Source organism: Hippopotamus amphibius, chromosome 11, assembly GCF_030028045.1.
Source record: "Hippopotamus amphibius kiboko isolate mHipAmp2 chromosome 11, mHipAmp2.hap2, whole genome shotgun sequence".
NCBI classification, from domain to species: Eukaryota; Metazoa; Chordata; class Mammalia; order Artiodactyla; family Hippopotamidae; genus Hippopotamus; species Hippopotamus amphibius.
The window spans coordinates 76,173,396-76,193,844 of record NC_080196.1 but is presented as its reverse complement, the minus strand read 5'-3'; the positions used below and the strand labels follow the sequence as shown (position 1 = coordinate 76,193,844).

At 35.2% G+C, this 20,449-nt stretch overlaps 1 protein-coding gene across 1 annotated transcript in view; it reads right to left on the bottom strand.

The window, feature by feature from the left end:
* The window catches only part of ROCK1 (Rho associated coiled-coil containing protein kinase 1), a 151,107-nt gene that overhangs the window by 104,345 nt on the left and 26,313 nt on the right, over positions 1-20,449 (bottom strand). The window contains exon 2 of the mRNA XM_057698670.1: positions 8,266-8,347. Within this exon, the coding sequence (XP_057554653.1) occupies positions 8,266-8,347 (82 nt within the window). The remainder of the gene's footprint in view (positions 1-8,265; positions 8,348-20,449) is intronic.

The following is a 20,449-nucleotide window of genomic DNA, read 5'->3' as shown; positions in this document are numbered from 1 at the left end:
TCTCTGCATGAATTGTTCTTCCTCAATTGAGAAATCTAGCCCATCCTCTAAGACTCAACTCAAATACTACTTTCTTTCTGAAGCCTTTCTTTATTCCAGCATCTGTGTATCATTACTTTCTCTACAGGCTTCCACTATTATAAAGGTATATGTAAGTTACTACTTGCTTCTGCAGTTCTCCCCACAAGATGGTAAAATCTACAGTTTTTAAGAAAAAACACCATCTTATTTTTCATATCTCTAGCGACTGGGCATTCAAAGAATATTTCAAGAATAAATGGTCTCATGCAGTGAATTTATCATTTTCTCATACATACTGTCCCCATAACTCTAAAAGGGGAAAGATTAGAGGGAAGAAGTTACTTTTGCTGTTTCAAGAACTTTTCACAAGTCTTGACTCACCACAGGCTTTTGGCATAACACGATTTTTACACATCTGCACTACTCTTCTGCATTTATCCCTGGATATGTACTCACACCTGACAGAGTCATTCACATCCTTTCCAATCTGAGCTGAGAACTGCCTGTGCAATAATCTTGATTTCTTTGGCTACAACCTTCTTATATTTTACCCCCTTTTTAAAATTTCATCCTTCACTTAGAATCACTATTAACAGGATTTATCTTTTCAATAAATTTGATTAAATTTCCTAAGCTTGGAGCACACACCTGACTGTGCCCAGAATTTCTCTTCTTTATTAATATAACGTCTCAGGCAGTAGTTCTCAACTGAGGGCAATTCAGACCCCCAGGGGACATTTGGCAAAGCCTTGAGACGTTTTTGTTTGTCACAACTGGGGAACGGGACAGAGTATGCTATTGGCATCTATAAGGCAGAGGCCAGGGATGCTGCTAAACATTCTACAATGCAGAGGCCAGCCCCCCACAACCAAGAGTTATCTGACTCAAAAACGTCAACAGCACTACTGTTGAGAAACCTTGATCTAAAGTGAACGGCATGTTTTGTCTCAAGGTCTCTGTCACATCCCAAGTGCTAATCAATTTAGCCTTTCTGGTCACAAAGGGAGAACAGCAACTATTACTCTCATTACTTCTTCAATAATAAATCATTGGCAAAGCAAACAAAAATTTTATCAACAGTTCTGTATGCTTTTACAAACAGACAGCTGATATATCATCATTACCAATACCTATTATGCAACATTTTAAATTTGCATTAGGAAAGCTAGAGTATGGTACCATAAAATACCATTTCTGGTTTGTCTGTTTTTTTTAATCACTTTTTAAAATTGAAGTATAGTTAATTTACAGTGTTGTGTTATTTTCAGGTGCACAGCAAAGTGGTTTAGTTATACATATATATATATTCTTTTCCAGATTCTTTTCCATTATAGGTTATTACAAGATACTGAACAGAGTTTCCTGTGTTATACAGTAGATCCTTGTTGTTTACCCATTTTATATACAGTAGTGTGTACATGTTAATCCCAAACTCCTAATCTATCTCTCCCCCTCTCCTACACTATCCACTTTGGTAACCATAAATTTGTTTTTTATATCTATTTCTGTTTTGCAAATGAGTTCATTTGTATCTTTTTAGATTCCACATGTAACGATACCATATGATAGTTTCCTTCTCTGCCTGATTTACTTAATACTATAATCTCTAAATCCATCCATGTTACTGCAAATGGCATTATTGCATTCTTTTTTATGGCTAATATTCCATTGTATATATATACCACATCTTTATCCATCTATCTGCTGATGGACATTTAGGTTGCTTCCACGTCTTGGCTACTATGAATATGTAAATAGTGCTGCTATGAACACTGGGGTGCATGTATCTTTTTGAATAACAGTTTTTTTCTGGATATATGCCCAGAAGTGGGATTGCAGGATCATATGATAACTTTACTTCTAGTCTTTTAAGGAACCTCCATACTGTTTTCCATAGTGGTTGCACCAATTTACATTCCCACCAACAATGTAGAAGGGTTCCTTTTCCTCCACACCCTCTTTTTTTTTTTTTTTTTTTAAATATTTACTTACTTATTTGGTTGTGCCGGGTCTTAGTTAAGGCATGCAGGCTCCTTAGTTGTGACATGCGAACTCTTAGCTGTGGCATGCACATGAGATCTAGTTCCCTGACCCGGGATCAAACCCAGGCCCCCTGCATTGGGAGTGCAGAGTCTTAACCACTGTGCCACAGGGAAGTCCCTCCACACCCTCCTTAGCATTTATTATTTGTAGACTTTTTGATGATGGCCATTCTGACCAGTGTGAGGGGATACCTCATTGTAGTTTTAATTTGCATTTCTCTAATAATTAGTGATGTTGAGCATATTTTCATGTGCTTTTTGGCCCTCAGTACGTGTTCTTTGGAGAAATGTCTCTTTAGGTCTTCTGCCCATCTTTTGATTGGGTTGTTTGTTTTCTCCATTGTATATTCTTCCCTCCTCTATCACAAACTAATTGACCTTAAGTGCATGGGTTTATTTCTGGGCTTTCTATACTGTTCCACTGATCTATGTCTGTTTTTGTTCTGCTACCATACTGTTTTGATTAGTATAGCTTTGTAGTACAGTCTAAAGTCAGGGAGCCCGCTTCCTCCAGCTCCGTTCTTCTTTCTCAAAAGTGTTTTGCCTATTCAGGGTCTTTTAAGTTTCCACAGAAGTTTAAAAATTTTTGTTCCAGTTCTGTGAAAAATGTCATTGGTAATTTGATAGGGATTGCACTGAATCTATAGATTGCCTTGGGTAGCATGGTCATTTTAACAATATTAATTCTTCCAATCCAAGAACATGGTATATTTTTTCCATCTGTAAGGGTTGTCATCAATTTCTTTCATCAGTATCTTATAGTTTTCAGAGTACTGGTCCTTTGCCCCCTTAGGTAGGCTTATTTCTAGGTATTTTATTCTTTTTGATGGTAAATGGGAATGTTTCCTTAATTTCTCTTTCCAATATTTCACTGTTAGTGTATAGAAATAAAACAAATTTCTGTATATTAATTTTGTATCCAGCAACTTTACTGAATTCACTGTTGAGCTCTAGTACTTTTCTGGTAGCATCTTTAGGATTTTCTATGTATAGCATCATGTCATTTGCAAACAGTGACAGTTTTACTTCTTTTTTTCCAATTTGGATTCCTTTTATCTCTTTTTTCTTCTCTGACTGCTGTGGCTAGGACCTCCAAAACTATGTTGAACAGAAATGCTGAGAGTAGGCATCCTTTCTTGTTCCTGATCTTTTAAAAAATGCTTTCAGGTTTTCACCACTGAGTACAATGTTAGCTGTGGGCTTGTCATATACAGCCTTTATTATGTTGAGGTACATTCCTTTATGCCCTCTTTTGAAGAGTTATTATAAGTAGATGCTGAATTTTATCAAAAGCTTTTCCTGCATTTATTGAGATGATCAATTTGTTAATGTGGTGAATCACACTGACTGATTTACAGATACTGAAAATTCCTTGCATTCCGGGAATAAATCCCACTCGATCATGGTATATAATCCTTTTACCGTATTATTGGAATCAATTTGCTAGCATTTTGTTGAGCATTTTTGCATCTATGTTCATCAGTGAAAATGGCCTGTAATTTTCTTTTTTTGTGATATCTCTCTCTGGTCTTGGTATCAGGGTGATGGTGGCCTCACAGAATGAGTTCAGAAGTGTTTCTTCCTCTGCAATTTTTTGGAATAGTTTCAGAAGGACAGGTGTTAACTCTTCTCTAAATGCTTGACAGAATTCACCTGTGAAGCCACCATCTGGTCCTAGACTTTTGTTTGTTGGGAGTTTTTTAATTACTGATTAAATTTCAGTACTGGTAACTGGTCTGTTTGTATTTCCTATTTCTTCCTGGTTCAGTCTTGGGAGCTTGTACCTTTCTAAGAACTTGTCTGCTTCTTGTAGGCTGTCCATTTTATTGGTGTATAGTTGCTCGTAGTAGTCTCTTCTGATCCTTTGTACTTTTGTGGTGTCAGTTGTAACTTCTTTTTCATTTCTGATTTTATTGATTTGGGCTCTCTCCCTTTTCTTTTAAAATGAGTCTAGCTAAAGGTTTATCAACTTTGTCTTTTCAAAGAACCAGTTTTTAGTTTCACTGATCTTTTCTACTGTTTTTTCATCTCTATTTCATTTATTTTTGCTCTGATCTTTACGTCTTTCATTCTACTAACTTTGGGTTTTGTTCATTCTTCTTTCTTTAGCTGCTTTAGGCATACGGTTAGGTTGTTTATTTGATATTTTTCTTGTTTCCTGAGATAAGCCTGTATAGCTACAAACAGCTCTTGCTGGGTTTATTTTTTTAATCCAAACAAATGCTCTCTACCACATTTTTACTTTCAGGTTCATAGATTTTTTTCATACATACAATGAACTCCATTACCTTCTTTTAGACTGGTAATATCTATTTAATAATTATGCTTTCCTACTAACATATATACTTTTCATATATACTTGATATTGTCAGTTTTTAAATTTTTAGTCATTCTAATAGTTGTGTACTGATGTTTCATTGTGGCCATAATTTTAACTTCCTGATGACTAATCATGTTGAGCAGCTTCTCATGAGTGTATCTTTTTTGGAGAAATGTCTATTCAAATCCTTTGCCCATTTTTAAATTGGGTTGTCTTTTTATTATTGAGTCATAAGACTTTAGATATCAATGCTTTATCAAGTACTGTAAGTCCCCTATATACAAACGAGTTTTGTTCCAAGAGTGCATTCATAAGCCCAATTTATTCCTAAGTCCAGTAAAGTTAGCCTGGGTACCCAACTAACACAATCAGCTATTTAACACTGTACTGTAACAGGTTTTTTTATACTTTTCACACAAATAATATATAAAAAACAAACAAACACAAAAAATAACATTTTTAATCTTACAGTACACTACCTTGAAAAGTACAGTAGTACCAGCTACATCACTGCTGTTTTTATGCTTGCTTCCAACATCCTGGGCTTGAAATAAAAATACTGTACTACTGTACTCTATACAGTACTGTATCGTAAAGTACACAAAAGCACAATCACTTGTAGGGAATGCACACACATGACAATGTACATCAGATGTGAACTAACCTACATGACTGGCCATGCGAACACATATTCGCATCTTTGAAAGTTCTCAACTTGAAGGTCTGTACGTAGGGGACTTACTGTATATTATCTGTTAATATTTTCTCCCATTCTGTGAGCTGTCTTTTCACTTTCTTAATAGTATCCTTTGAAGCACAAAAGTTTTTAATTTTGATGCCCAATTTATTTTTCTTTTGCTGCTCGTACTTTAGGTTTATATCTAAGATACACAGGTCTAATCCATGGTCATGAAGCTTTATGCCTATGTTTTTTTTTAAGAGTTTTACAGTTTTACATTCTGAATTAATTCTGTATGTGATGTGAAACAGAAGTCCAATTTTATTCTTTTGCATATGGAAATCCAGTTTTCTGAGCACTGTTTGTTGAAAAGATTGTTTTTCCCCCTTTTACTTGTTTTGCAACCATATTCTCTCATTCAGTGGTTTACCTGTTCATTTTCTTAGCAGTATCATCTGAAAAGGTTTTTGAATTTTGATAAAATCTAATCACTCTCAAAAAAAAAAAAAAAAAAAAAAGTTTGTGCTATTTATGTCCCATCTAAGAAATTCTTGCCTAACCAAAATCACAAATATTTTCTATTTTATTTATTCTGCAAAGCGTTACTAGTTTTAGCTCTTACATTTAGGTCTATGATCCATTTTAAGTTGATTTTTATATATATTGCAAAGTAAGTCTTGGGTATTGAATTACCTTGTCAACTTCATTGAAAATCTGTTGACTGCATACGTATGGATCTATTTCTGTTCCATTTATCTGTATGTTTATTCTTCTATTTCATTATACTGCATTGATCTTAAAATCCAATAGTGTTGGGAGGGTAGGGGGGGAGTCGCGGGAGGGAGGGGATATGGGGATATGTGTATAAATACAGCTGATTTGACTTTGGTGTACCTCATAAGCTGGTACAAGAGTGTAAAGCAATTATATTCCAATAAAGAGCTTAAGAAAAAAAAATCCAATAGTGTTAGTCCTCCAACTTTGTTCTTACTTTGCAAAATTATTTTGGCTATTCCAGACTCTATACATTGCCATATGAATTTTAGAAATAATGGTTACTTTGTAAAAAAAAAAGCCTGCTTAGTTTCTGAGAAGACATGGACTCTATAGACAAATTTGGTAATTCTCGACATTTTAAAATACTGAATTATCTAATCCATCAACATTGAATATCTTTTTTTTTAAGGTCTTTCATTTCTCTCAGTATCATTTTCAGTACACAGGTCTTCCACACATTTTGTCAAATTTATCCCTAAATTCTTCATGTTTTTGCTTCTACTGTAAGTGGTGCTATATTTGTTACAATGTCTGTTTAAAATTGCTTATTGCTAATATATAGAAATAAACTGCTTTTTGTGTATTAATCACCTAGCTTGCAACTTCACTGATAAGTTCTTGTAGCTTTTTCTGTAGAATCTTAAGCATTTTCTATACAGAAAAACATGATGTCTGAATAAATAAATTTTAATTCTTCCTTTTTAATCTTTACGATTTTTCTTTATTTTATCTTATTGCACTGTCTAAAACTTTCAGGACAACACTGAATGAAGTAGTGGAAGAAGATAGAATTGTCTTTTCCTAGTCTTAGGAGAAAAGCATTTAGTCATACACAATTAAATACAGTCTGAACTATAGGTTTTTTGTGGATTCTCTTTATCAGGATAAGAAAGATTCCTCCAATTCCTCCTTTGCAAAGAGATATTTATAAACCAAGAATGGATACTGATTTTTTTCAAATGCTTTTTCTGCATCTACTAAGATGATATTATTGATTTTCTTTTTTAATATGGTAAATTACACCAATTGATTTTTGAACCTTAAACTAACTTTGTAATCATGGTATAAATCCTACTTGGTCAAAAGTTTTACCTAATGGTAGATATGATTTGCTAAAACTTTTAATATTCTTCTCTGTACTTTTCTTCAATCTAAAAACTAGACTAAACTATACAGGTTTAACAGTTAAAACAGTTTACTTTAGCTCTATACTTTCATTTTATTTTACTTATTTCTACTGTGGCTACTGATGTTTCATTTATAAAATATAATGTAAAGGCAAACTTAATATTATGAAAGCAGTCATGTTGCATTTTAGCAAAAACAGTAACAGATTTTTAGAAACGTGTTACAATTCTTGCTACCCTACTTCACAAAATTACACACCCCCACTTTGTACTAATAAGCATTTATCCTTTTGTCACCCATCAAATAAGAAGTGGTCCAATTTCTCCATTTTTTCAGTTCTTCTGCTGTACTGTTGAGAGGTGAAACAAATTAAACAGCAATAAAATTTTCTTGCAATTTCAGTAATTAACAGTTTTCAGCAAGAAAACTTTTTAAGAAGTTTGTAATTCAGAATCTGGCACTATATTCCAAAATAAAATTAAGGCTAAAAAATATTTTTATAAAAAAGAGAAAAATAGAAACCAAAAATTTGGTAAGTAAAAATCTGAGGCAAGATTTCAAAGTGTAGAAAAGATAAAAGAAATTAAATCTAAAGTTACAAAGATATGACTATTTAGAAAAATAAAACTTTCCTAACAAAACATATGTAATCAAAGTTGAAAGATAATACTAAAACTAACCCAACCTAAATGCATTGCTATGTATCATTTAGGAACAGATAAAAAAAATGGAGTGGGGAGGATTTTATGACCCAAAATCTTATTATCAATTATTTAAGATGAAAAGATTGAAACTATTCTAATAAGTTCTCTAACCAAATTTAAATGATAACCCCTAATATCAAAATCCAAAAAAGTTTTTATAAAAGAACATCTGTAAAACTTAAATATAAGCCAGCTTTCATGGAGAAAATTCTCATATCTCAGTGGTAGGAAGGCTTTCCATATGTAATTGATTCTTACCTGCAGGTATTAAAATATAGTAGCTAATTCATTTATAAAAGAAAAATAGAGGATAAATATATATTATTGAAATTCAATGTGCATGTATGTATATGCTTATTTTCACATACTTATTTTAGCCATTTACTTTTATTCCCCTTGCTGCAAAATATTTTAGGTTCTCCTGATAAAGCACCCAAACTGAGAAAGTTTCTTTCCCATTTCCTACTCATTTGATGTAGAGACTACTGATGAAATAACCATAGTAGATAGAAAGAAAAAAAAGGGGCTTGAATTAACTAAGTCAATATTTCATTATATATAGTCTGCCATTAACCTCCATAAAAAATTACTTACATCTGCTTAAAAAGTTGTCAATATTTTTGTTTTTTCTTAAGGCAGGAAAATCCAAATCATATACCAAAGCATCCAATCCATCCTAAACAAATAAACAAACAAACAAAGTTAGTTTTTTGGTTCACACTATGAACACTTTCCTTTTTATAAGTGAAGAATAAAACACATGCTTTAACATTTAATTTGCCTGTCTCTCATACATCTTGCATTCAACACCTTCTACAAGGTTACAACGAGCACTGGGAGAAGAGAAAATTCATTTTTATTTCATACAGAGTTTTCACCTTCTAACTCTCCCAGGCAGAGGAGCACCAAAATCACCACAAATTGGCTACAAGTGACCTCAAATCATGCCCTTTTCCCCCCATATAAGGCAAGGAAATTTTACTTTTCACTTCCTCTTAGCCACTGCATTTATTTATTTCACAGACATTCATAAAAAACAAATGCCCTATACTTTGACTACAAATATTTTATAAGGTGGTATCAAATATTAGTTTCTAAAATGTGAAGTTTAGTATAAAATTCTGCATTTAGATACATTTTTATGGTATGCATGTCTTTTATAAATATATTGGGTTTTCATAACAGTTCTTTCTTTCATTGACGCACTTTCTAGAGCAACCACTAGTAAAGGACAAGCACGGGCTTTTACTTATACGGGGATATTTAAATATTATCTAAGCAAGTACAAGGCAATGCAAAGGTGTACCAATCAGTGTTGAAGTGGGAATGAATGCATCTATTCAGATTATATCTTGGCATGTGGTAGGAGCAGAAGAAATATTCAGGTAATTCCAAGTAATCTTCATTTTATTTAACTGGGGAAATTTAGTTTGCTGTAATAGAGCCCAAGAATAAAAACAGAGGCAGCAAAGGAAAACATACCTTCTGGAGACCATGTACAGTTATGTTCAAAAAGGCTGAAGGAGAAATTAAAGCCAGGAGATATATACTTTGTATTAAGCCAAAGGTGTGAGTAACTCAGCCATTTCAGAATACTTAAAATATTTCCCTAGGAAACCAAAAACCCCAGTCAAATTTAATAGGTTTTAAAATATATCATTGCTTAGGCTGGAAACTGACCATGCAGAAGACAACTAGTAATAGCAATGCTGTTAACTGCTTGAAGAGACCAACCCATCCTATCACTGACTTTTCAGAATTCAGAGGTTTGTGCAGATCTGAAGAAAAAGTTCCTCCACTAGAGCAAGTTCATCTATCCTTGAGATACATTTCTTAGTCTTATAAACCATTTGAATATTTCTGTTATTTTTAAAGTAAAGAGATGAGAACTTTTACTTGGTCTATTCTAAACTGAAAAACAATCAATAAATATATGAATTCACTATTTTATAGGAAAAGATAAATATAAATACATACACACACACACACACACACCCCTTTGACTAGATTTTTAGTTCTTTAAGGCAGAAACCACAGTCAACATCTCATTTTCTCCCACAGCGCCTTGCAGAATGTCCTGAGCAAGTGGGCATAAAACGTACATTAAACCAATGATTTTATGCTCCACAGTGAAGGCATTATATTCCTCAAGAAATAATACTTTTCTTAAATTAGATACTAACTTTCAGTGCATTGTGTCACTCCAAAACAATTACACATATGATAGAGTAGTGCAAATAATATTAGCTACACAATTTTAGGCCAAATTTTGATAAAGTTGTCTGAGAAATGCAAGTAGGCATAATGTAATAAAATCAATATATTATATCTTATAGTAACTATTATTTTAAGAGCTCCTAGTAAATATGTACTTCCAAAGACACTTTCCAGTTTTAAGAGGTTCAGAACATCTAAATTTATAACAGCTTAAATTGTCTTCTAATATCAAATAAAACATTAAAAAGTGAGGGGGGGGACTTCCCTGGTGGTGCAGTGGTTAAGAATCCGCCTGCCAATGCAGGGGATGCAGCTTTGAGCCCTGGTCTGGGAAGATCTCACATGCCGTGGAGCAACTAAGCCCATGTGCCACCACAACTACCGCGCTTGCACTCTGGAGCCCGTGAGCCACAACTATTGAGCCTGCATGCCACAGCTACTGAAGCCTGTGCACCTAGACCCTGTGCTCCACAAGAGAAGCTGCTACAATGAGAAGCGCATGCACTGCAATGAAGAGTAGCCCCCGCTCGCCAAAAACTAGAGAAAGCCCACGCAGCAATGAAGATCCAACACAGCCAATAAATTAATTAATTAAATTTAAAAAAGAATTTCTATATTTTTTTAAAAGTGAGGAAAATGTGTATTAAATTTTACTTACAACATGCTCTCTGCAGTAAATAAACTGAAAACAACTGCCTCCAATCTTACTCCAAATAAGTTTTTTTTTTTAATTACTAAATGTTAGACAGAAAAGAACCTCAAAAAATACCTTGTTTAACAATCTCATTTCATAGCCAAGGCAAAGAGCAATCAGAAACATTAACTGACTTGTTCAATGCAACACAACAAGCTAGTAAGCTGTGTTATAATCAAAATACAAACTCTTAGTCTAGTAATTATAGAAATAACATGACCATGATAAAAACATAATTTAAAAATCCTGAAGCTCTTAAAAATGAAGTTAGGAATTGAGAATAAATATGCATGTTTAAATCCAAGATGTACTGTTCAAAAATTAATAGAAAACCACAAGTCATTCTTCTAATTAAAACTAGAAAGTGCACTGGTTAGGACTCAAATCTAGTGTTCTGGCTCAAAATACTATGTTTTCTCTAACGTACCACTACTCCCTCTTCTGCATGACCCTTCCTAAACTACCTATTAAATCTAACAGTTCTCCTTGTATTAGAGTTATTTTTTACTTTAATCTTCACAGCTCGATTTCAGAGGCTGTGAGTAAGCTAAGCCCCAGAACTAAGCAACACATTTTACTCACAGCATGGCAGATACTGTTGGCTCTCCTACCCCAACAATTATCTCCCCCTTCTACCTTCCTCATTCAACCCTGATTTTGTTCGGGCTACCCACCTTCCTCCATGAGACTATGCGCTTCCAAGAAGGGAAAGACCTTCCCCAGCTCCAGGAGGTCACTTCTGATTCGTCTAATCTAAGCTAAACACGGAGGCCTATTACTCTAACCAGTGTTCAGCTTAAGTATAGGAACATGGTAATAATTTGGCACATGTAACATGAGGGAAAAACCTACAAAAAGGTTTCTGGGAGAAGTTTCTTCTCTCTTGAAAGAGATACATGTCAGACATAGTCTCTCCTTTCATGAGAAGCTGTCATATCTGTATGTGACACCTTAAACAACAGTAGCCACCTTGGGGCCTCAAGGGAAGGTGGCAGGAGACAAAGCCAACCACAATGAGGACAACAAAGACAAAAGATGGAAGGAACCTGGGTCTCTGATGATGCCTGTTGAACCACTGAATTAACCTACTCTGGAGCCTATTCTTCCCATGCTTTCTTGAGATAATACATTTTCCTTATGGTTTACCTCAATTTACATTAGATCTTCTATTTCTTGTGACTAAAAGCATCCTGAAATACACAGTAAAAGTTCATTAAATGCCACTGAATCGAAAGAGCATTAACCAATGTAGGAGCTACAGACTTGTTGCAAGGAAAGGATGAGAGAATCATCCATTCAGACAGTGAGAGCAGGGGCAAGATGGGGCTGACAAAAGTGTCACTCTTTGGTAAATGTTGTCTGTATATAACTGCACAGCACTATGGGAGAAGAATAATTTTTGATTCGTAATAATAATAACGTGAATTCCAGATGGGTCAAAAGAATTCAACCATGAAAGAATAAAGTAAAAGCATTTTAAAGAAAAAAAAAATAGTATATTTACATATTACTACTGGAAGGACAAGTCACATAACCTTCCTGAGCCTCAGTTTTCTCTTCTGTAAAATGGGAATAACTAACTACAACTCAGAAAGGATTTGTGGAAGTTAAATGAGTGAAGTATATGAAATGTTTGACCCTTAAATAGTCCCACTTCCCATTCTCTTCTTTGTTTCTCTAGCTGACATTTGAAAGTTCTACAAGTCAGTCTCACTAATGATAGAAATGACATAAAGAGAAAATAGATATTTTAATCAAGTCGTCATAAAACCTTAAGAGTAAATCTTAGGTCATGATGTTAAACCATTCCCAATGTAGTAATCCCATATACGATTAAAATTTTGTTTTTTTAACAAAAGGCATCTGACTTCTGCTTGACCAGAGAACTCAACCATGCCTCCGCTAATTGTGTATGGTCACCAGGTGTCTGGACCTATCACCATATACTTTTACAGATGTAAGAGACGGTATATGGCTTTTCAGTATCACTCATAAGCAAAAATTATAGGCCTTTTATCAGAGAAATAAAATGGACAAGAAGGTATTCTTCTAGCATAATCTAAGGCATATAGAGGCTAAGGGAAGTCAAAACACTGGGGTTGGGGAGAGGGATGCAGGCTTCCACTTTAATGAAGTAGAGAAGCTACACAAGGCAAGAAATGTCCATATCCAACCATAAAGTGGGGCAAAGAATCCTGACTTCTATTCAACACTGAAGTTCTTTAAAATAATGAAGAATAAGACCTCCCACTTTCTAAAGTCTGTATTCTACTACCAGAATTCAGGACTTTAATAGAAATTAACATTCCTCCAAGTGCAAAAACAGTTCACAAGGAATGGCAGCCAAAGCATGTAGTCCTACTGCTCCTTCACTTCATTTTAAGATTTATGCAGGAAGGAAAGCTACCCTCTACTTTCACAACATGTCTGTCATATAGCTTAATCATCAATAAGAATTACAGAGGAGAAAACATACAAGAGAGGAGTCAAACAGTGTCAAAAATTACAATAATTAAATTCTTTGCTACTTACATTTGAACAATGATAGCAGGCCAGTTATAGCAGTGTATTTTGAAAGAAGCTAGTCACATTAGAGAAGTACTTTCACAAACACATAAAGGCAGGTGTAATTAACAAGTATAACATTTTAGAAGAATCTCTAAAGAATGGACACTTCACATTTCTTAAGAAGTGCTGGTATTAGGAGGGGGGAAAGCACCAGTTGTTTTACCTCACAACAGAGTTTAAGCAAAGGAGAAGCAGAAGAAAATTATTCAATTGAACACTGCAGCAAACTTCAGTCTCTGTAAAGAATTACAAAAGTAAGATTCCTGTGTAAAATATCATTTAGGATCAGATCCATTAGTAATAATACATTTGTTATAAGGTACGAGAATATAATGGCACTTGGAAAGGAAAATATAATGTGTATGAAAAACATTCCTTTGTAAGTAATATTTTAAAATCAAAGTTGTTACTATTCTAAATGACATATTTTTTGAGAAACAAACAAACAAACAAACAAACAAAAACCATTAAAACTATGGCAGTAAAACCAGGGCTTCTGAAAACCAAACTGCTTCTAAAATAGGCTGACTTTTTTTTGTTTTTGACTGTTGTCAAGTGTTTGATGACGGAGGATGTACCATTTAAAGAAAATATTTTCTGTCCATGTTAATCTCTTTGTTACGTAAAAATAAGAAATTTCTCAAAATTAAGCACTGACATGAAAATGGAAACAGAATTTCCTCAGGGAATTTTAACAACTTCTGATATTAAGTACAATTAAAATCTGTTTGACCAAAGTAACATTACTACATATATGCCAATACTCCCTAGGACAATTATAGTACAAAAAATTAAGTATTCCAAATATTTAGTAAAACATATAGTGTCTCTTCCCAATCAATCTCAAACTATATACTCTTCCAGCCTCATTTTTTCTACATGCACATACCTAGGCCTGAGCCACAGTGTGCTACCAGTCATCTCCCAAATGGCCGTGTTCACTTTACACTGCCTTTGCACCTCCTCTTTTCTCCAGTTGGGATATGAATATTTCTTATATTCAGACTGCCTCAAATGTTTGTGCTGCTTTCCCCAACACTCTTGAGAAAATGGTAAAAAAAAAAAAAAAAAAAAAAAGCACCTCCTATGTGCTTCTTATTTAGGAATTACTGTACTTGTTATACTGTAATTATTTATGTCTGCCTCCTCCTCTACAGGAAAACAGAAACAGCAGTAGAAATAATGATGACGATAATAACAATAATAGTAAAATACTTTCTGTCTCTGGGAGTTCACTGGTTAGTAGGCAGAAAAAGTAAATAATATAGGCTCGTCAGTATTACAAAGTAGATATTACATAGAGAAAGGACTGTTTAATCAATTGGGGCTTCATAAAGAAGATGAAATATGAGCTTTTTTCTCTTTAACCATTTTTTTTACATTGAAGTACAGTTAATTTACAGTGTTGTGTTACCCTTAGGTGTACAGCAAAGTGATTCAGTTATACATATATCTATCTATCCTTTTTCAGATTCTTTTCCATTATAGGCTATTACAAGATACTGAATATAGTTTCCTGTGCTTGTTGTTTATCTATTTTATATACAGTAGTGTGTATCAGTTAATCCTAAACTCCTAGTTTATCTCCCACCCATCTCCTTTACTAACCATAAGTTTGTTTTCTAATGTCTGTGAGTCTATTTTGTAAATAAGTTCTTTGCATTATTTTTTAAGATTCCACATGTAAGTGATATCATATGATATTTCACCTTCTATGTCTGACTTACTTCACCAAATATGATAATCTCTAGGTCCATCCATGTTGCTGCAAATGGCATTATTTCATTCTTTTTATGGCTGAGTAATATTCCACAGCATATATATACATATATATATATATGTATACACACACACACACACACACACATCATCTTTATCCATTTATCTGTCAATGGACATTTAGGATGCTTCCATGTCTTGGCTATTGTATAGTGCTGCTATGAACACTGGGGTGCATGTATCTTTTTGAATTAGAGTTTTCTCTGGATATATATCCAGGAGTAGGATTGCAGGATCATATGGCAGGGGTCCCCAACCCCCAGGCCGCAAGAGGTGAGTGGTGGGTGAGCGAGTGAAGCTTCAACTGCCACTCCCCATCACTTACATTACCACCGGAACCCGCCCCCACTCCCCCACCCCCATCCTCATCCATGGAAAAACGGTCTCCCACAAAACCAGTCCCTGGTGCCAAAAAGGTTGGGGACTGTTGTCATATGGTAACTCTATTTTTAGTTTTTTAAGGAACCTCCATACTGTTTTCCATAGCTGTTGCACCAATTTACATTCCCACCAACAGTGTAAGGAGGGATCCTTTTTCTCCACACCCTCTCCAGCATTTATTATTTGTACACTTTTTAACAATGGTAGTTCTGACCAGTGTAAGAAGATACCTCATTGTAGTTTTAATTTGCATTTCTCTAATAAATACGGATGTTGGGCATCTTTTCATGTGTCTGTTGGCCTTCTGTATGTCTTCTTTGGAGAAATATCTATTTCAATCTTCTGCCCATTTTTTGGATTGGGTTGGGTTTTTTTTACTATCAAGCTGTATGAGCTGTTGGTATATTTTGGAAATTAATACATTGTTGGTAGTATCGTTTGCAAATATTTTCTCCCAGTCTGTAGGTTGTCTTTTCATTTTGTTTATGGTTTCCTTTGCTGTGCAAAAGCTTTTAAGTTTAATTAGGTTCCATTTATTTGAGCTGATCTTTAAAGAAGAGAATTTAGAAAGACTAAGATGGAGGTGGGGCAAGGTAATCTAGAGAGAAGGAAGGCAAGAAAAATTTAGAGAATGAGAATAGGATGCTCTGGTCCCACAGGGTGAGAAGGAGGAGGTGCAGGAAACAATGCTGTGAAGATGGGTTACAGAACGTGTATTAAAGGTATAACATACCATGCTAAGAATTTCAGTATTTACCTTAATGATATCCACCTGGAGCCATAGGAATTTTGGGGAGAGGATGAGTGACATGACTAGTTTTTATTTTATTAAAGTCTAACAATGATAAAGACAATGGATTAGAACAGGAAGAGACAGGTGGAAAGGGGAGAAATCAGGAGGATACTGTGGTAATACAAGCACAAGAGGATACAAGTCTAAACTAAACTGGGGCAACAGGAATGGAGCATTAGAAGCAAAAGAATCTGGAACTTCCCCGGTGGCGCAGTGGTTAAGAATCCGCCTGTCAGTGCAGGGGACACGGGTTCAAGCCCTGGTCTGGGAAGAATCCACATGCCGTGGAGCAACTAAGCTCATGCACTACAACTACAGAGCCTGCGTGCTGCAACTACTGAAGCCCATGTGCTTAGAGCCTGTGCTCTACAACAAGAGAAGCCACCACACTGAGAAGTCCACACACCGCAACAAAGAGCAGCCCCCACTCACCACAACTAGGGAAAGTCCCATGCACAGCAACAAAGACCCAAAGCAGCCAAAATAAACAAAACAGCATTTCCAAAATAAACTCAATTTGAGAATAATATATTTTAAGAAAAAAAAAAAAGAAGTAGTAAAATAACCTGATGAATGGCTGAAAGAAGGACAGTAAGGATTAAGAATGATTATATATAAAAATAGAACTACCATATGATCCAGTAATTCCACTACTGGGCATATACCCAAAGAAAACCATAATCCCAAAAGAAACATGTACCATAATGTTTATTGCAGCACTATTTACAATAGCCAGAACATGGAAGCAACCTAAATGCCCATCAACAAATGAATGGATAAAGAAGATGTGGCATATATATACAATGGAATATTACTCAGCTATAAAAAGGGATGAGATGGAGCTATATGTCATGAGGTGGATAGACCTAGAGTCTGTCATACAGAGTGAAGTAAGTCAGAAAGAGAAAGACAAATACTGTATGCTAACCCACATATACGGAATCTAAAAATGGTACTGATGAACTCAGTGACAAGACAAGAACAAGGATGCAGATGCAGAGAATGGACTGGAGAACTCGAGGTTTGGGGGGGCGGGGGGTGAAGGGGAAGCTGAGATGAAGTGAGAGAGTAGCACAGACATATATATACTACCAACTATAAAATAGATAGCCAGTGGGAAGTTGTTGTATAACAAAGGGAGTTCAACTCGAGGATGGAAGATGCCTTAGAGGACTGGGACGGGGAGGGTGGGGGGGACTCGAGTGGGGGGAGTCAAGGAAGGGAGGGAATACGAGGATATGTGTATAAAAACAGATGATTGAACCTGGTGTACCCCCCCAAAAAAATAAAAATAAAAAAAAATAAAAATAAAAAAAAAAAACAGATGATGGAACTTGGTGTACCCCACAAAAAATAAATAAATAAAATTTAAAAAAAAATTAAAAAAAAGAATGATTATATAATTATAAGAATGACTATATATCTCCTAGTTTAGATGAGTAGATAGTGACTTCATTAACCAAGGCAGAAAATACAATTTGGAGAGAAAAGATAACGATTTTAGATATACTGAATTTGAGGTCCCTGTAGGATACCTACCATTTTATGGATAATTAGATGGCAGTTAAAAATATGAGTTTGAGTTCAACAGAGAGATTGGAGTGTGACACAGATTTAGAAGTCATGAGAATACACTTAAATCCATGATAACATGCAGTTACCCGACAAGTGCAGAATGAGGGGAAAATGGGGAAAGAGAGAATAACAGCATCCTGGGAAACATTAACATCTGAGAGATAAGCAGAGCAAACATGACCAATGAGCAATAACAGAGGTGGGGAAGGAAGATATAATAGCATCATGAAAGCTGAAATAACTCTAGAAGGAACTTAAGATCAGAGCAAAATGCCACAGGGAGGTCAACTAGAATGAAAAACGCAAAAGGAGACAATTTGTAATTAAAATGTCACTAATGATAGCTGCATAACAATGTAATGCCACTGAACTGTACACTTAGAAATAATTGAGTTTCATGTTATACATATTTTGCCACAACATTTTTTAAAAAGTAACTACTGCACATCAGCAAAATGGTTGACTAGGAAACTGCAAACTCTCATTCCCCTACAGAAACATCAAAAAACCAAAAAGAAAAAACCAGAAGCCTTCTGAACCAACTCTGTAGGAGCTCAGGAAAACAAACGTTTAGAGCAACCAAGCAAATATCCAATCAAGTAGGGAAGTTTTGGGGCTTCCCTGGTGGCTCAGTGCTTAAGAATCTGCCTGCCGGTGCAGGGGACACGGGTTCAAGTCCTGGTCTGGGAAGATCCCACATGCCACAGAGCAACTAAGCCCATGCGCCACAACTACTGAAGCCTGAGCGCCTAGAGCCCGTGCTCCACAGCAAGAGAAGCCACCTCAATAAGAAACCCGTGTACCACACCAAAGAGCAGCCCCCGCTCACCACAACTAGAGAAAACCTGTGCACAGTAACAAAGGCCAAATGCAGCCAAAAATAAAATAAACATTAAAAAAAAAATGGTAGGAAAGTTTTGTGACACGTTTATTTGCTGTTACCCCACTCTCTCCCTGAGTGGGGGTGGTCTTGCTCTTGAGTAGGTAACAGACTGGTTCCCACTTCCCCCACCTTGAACTGGAGGGAGCAGAGTAAGACCATATTTGTAAACTATTATCTATGTCTATTATAATCTGTCTGGGGGACCAAGGCAAGGACCTTTCTGTTTTGCGTAACTAATAACACAGGCAGACAAAGCAGCGGAGGCACAGCTCATAAAAGCTACGAGACAACTACAAACCCCACAGACACCTGAGGCAAGAGATTATGGTAGAGGGGGGTTGGGGGGGAATGAAGTGGGAGACTGGGATTGCCATATATACATTACTAATAAGAAGAAAATATCAAATTGTACACTTTAAATATATGCAGTTTATTGTATGTCAATTGTATCTCAATAAAAGTCCTTAAAGAAAAAAAAGAGATTATGGGTAGAGATGTACAATAGACCACCTAGGCGCAGCAAAGCTGGGGTTAGACTCTTTGGGAAGTTTTTTTTAAAAGGTCACTGTCAACCTTAAATAGAATGCTTCACAAAAGAGTGGTAGCGGCATAAACCAGCTTATAATAGGCAGAAAAGTTAATGGAAAAGGAACAAATGAAATAATGGCCAAAAGAAATGAGAAAGATTAGAAGCTTGCATGATTTAAACCCTAAATTTGATGAAATACTTTTAGGTAAAAGAGACATATTTTTATAGAATAAAAATGATAAAGTGAGGTTCTAAAAAAAATGCAAGGGAGGACAGAATTAAGATGCAAAGTTGAGACATCAACCTTATAAAAAAGAAAAATACTTCTATGTAAACAGTATCCTGTCAAAAGGGCATGGAATCACACTCCAATCTAGAACACTTCATAGTCACGTGATCTTAAGCAAGTTATCCAACCCTTCACAGCCTCAGTGTTCTCATCTGCAAGATAAGGATAATGACAATCTCTCTCACGTAGGGCTGTTGTACTGTGAGAAACTGATATATCCTAATAAGTCGTAGAAGTATATTCATGGATACTTTCAAAGACGATGTGCCTCCCTCTCACTTTAACAGTTTACAGGTATGGGTGAACACAAGCTAGACTTTGTGTTGGCATGAATAACTGGAAAAGTTCAGATGGTTCGATTTTGTTTTGGGGGAGAGAGTTTATTTTTCAAATTTTTCCTTCAAGTGTCTGATTTGTTTCTTTGGGGAAAAATAAAACACATGATATGTTTAGTTAGCAGTAGTATAAAAACATTTTTCAAAAATACCAGCTCATTGAATTTGTAAATGAAAGTGAGAAAAACAAGCTGATTTCCAGCCAACTATACTTGACTAATAAAAAATGAAATGCATTTTTCCCTCCCAGTCTGAAGCATTTTTTTAAGTCACAGAAATGGCTTGGGAAAATCTTCATTTTTCAGAGTCCTTGTTGCCACTGGGTTGGCACATGTCAAAGAGCCAAATCTATTGAATAGTGTGTGATCTGCAAAGCAGTGCTTCCTTTCAAAGGCAGCAAAATGAGTAACCTGCCATGTGTGCTTCATGTCACCCTAATCAGCCCATACAGTTACAACGTGGTAGTTTTTCAGAATGACTGTATTTTGCTGTTGAATCAAAAATATGAAATAATTTTGTTTAAAGAAATAAACAGCTTGTTGTTATCTTCTTAAAGTTCCTATACAAATTTTCATAAAACCAGACCTTGATCATGGGGGATAAAAAAAAAAAGGATGAACAGAGACTCAGAGACCTGTGTAATCATACCAAAAGATTTAATATCACTGGAGGCAGAGAAGGAGAAAAGAAAAATAATGGGACTAAAAAGCATTGAAATAAATGAAGGCTAAAAAT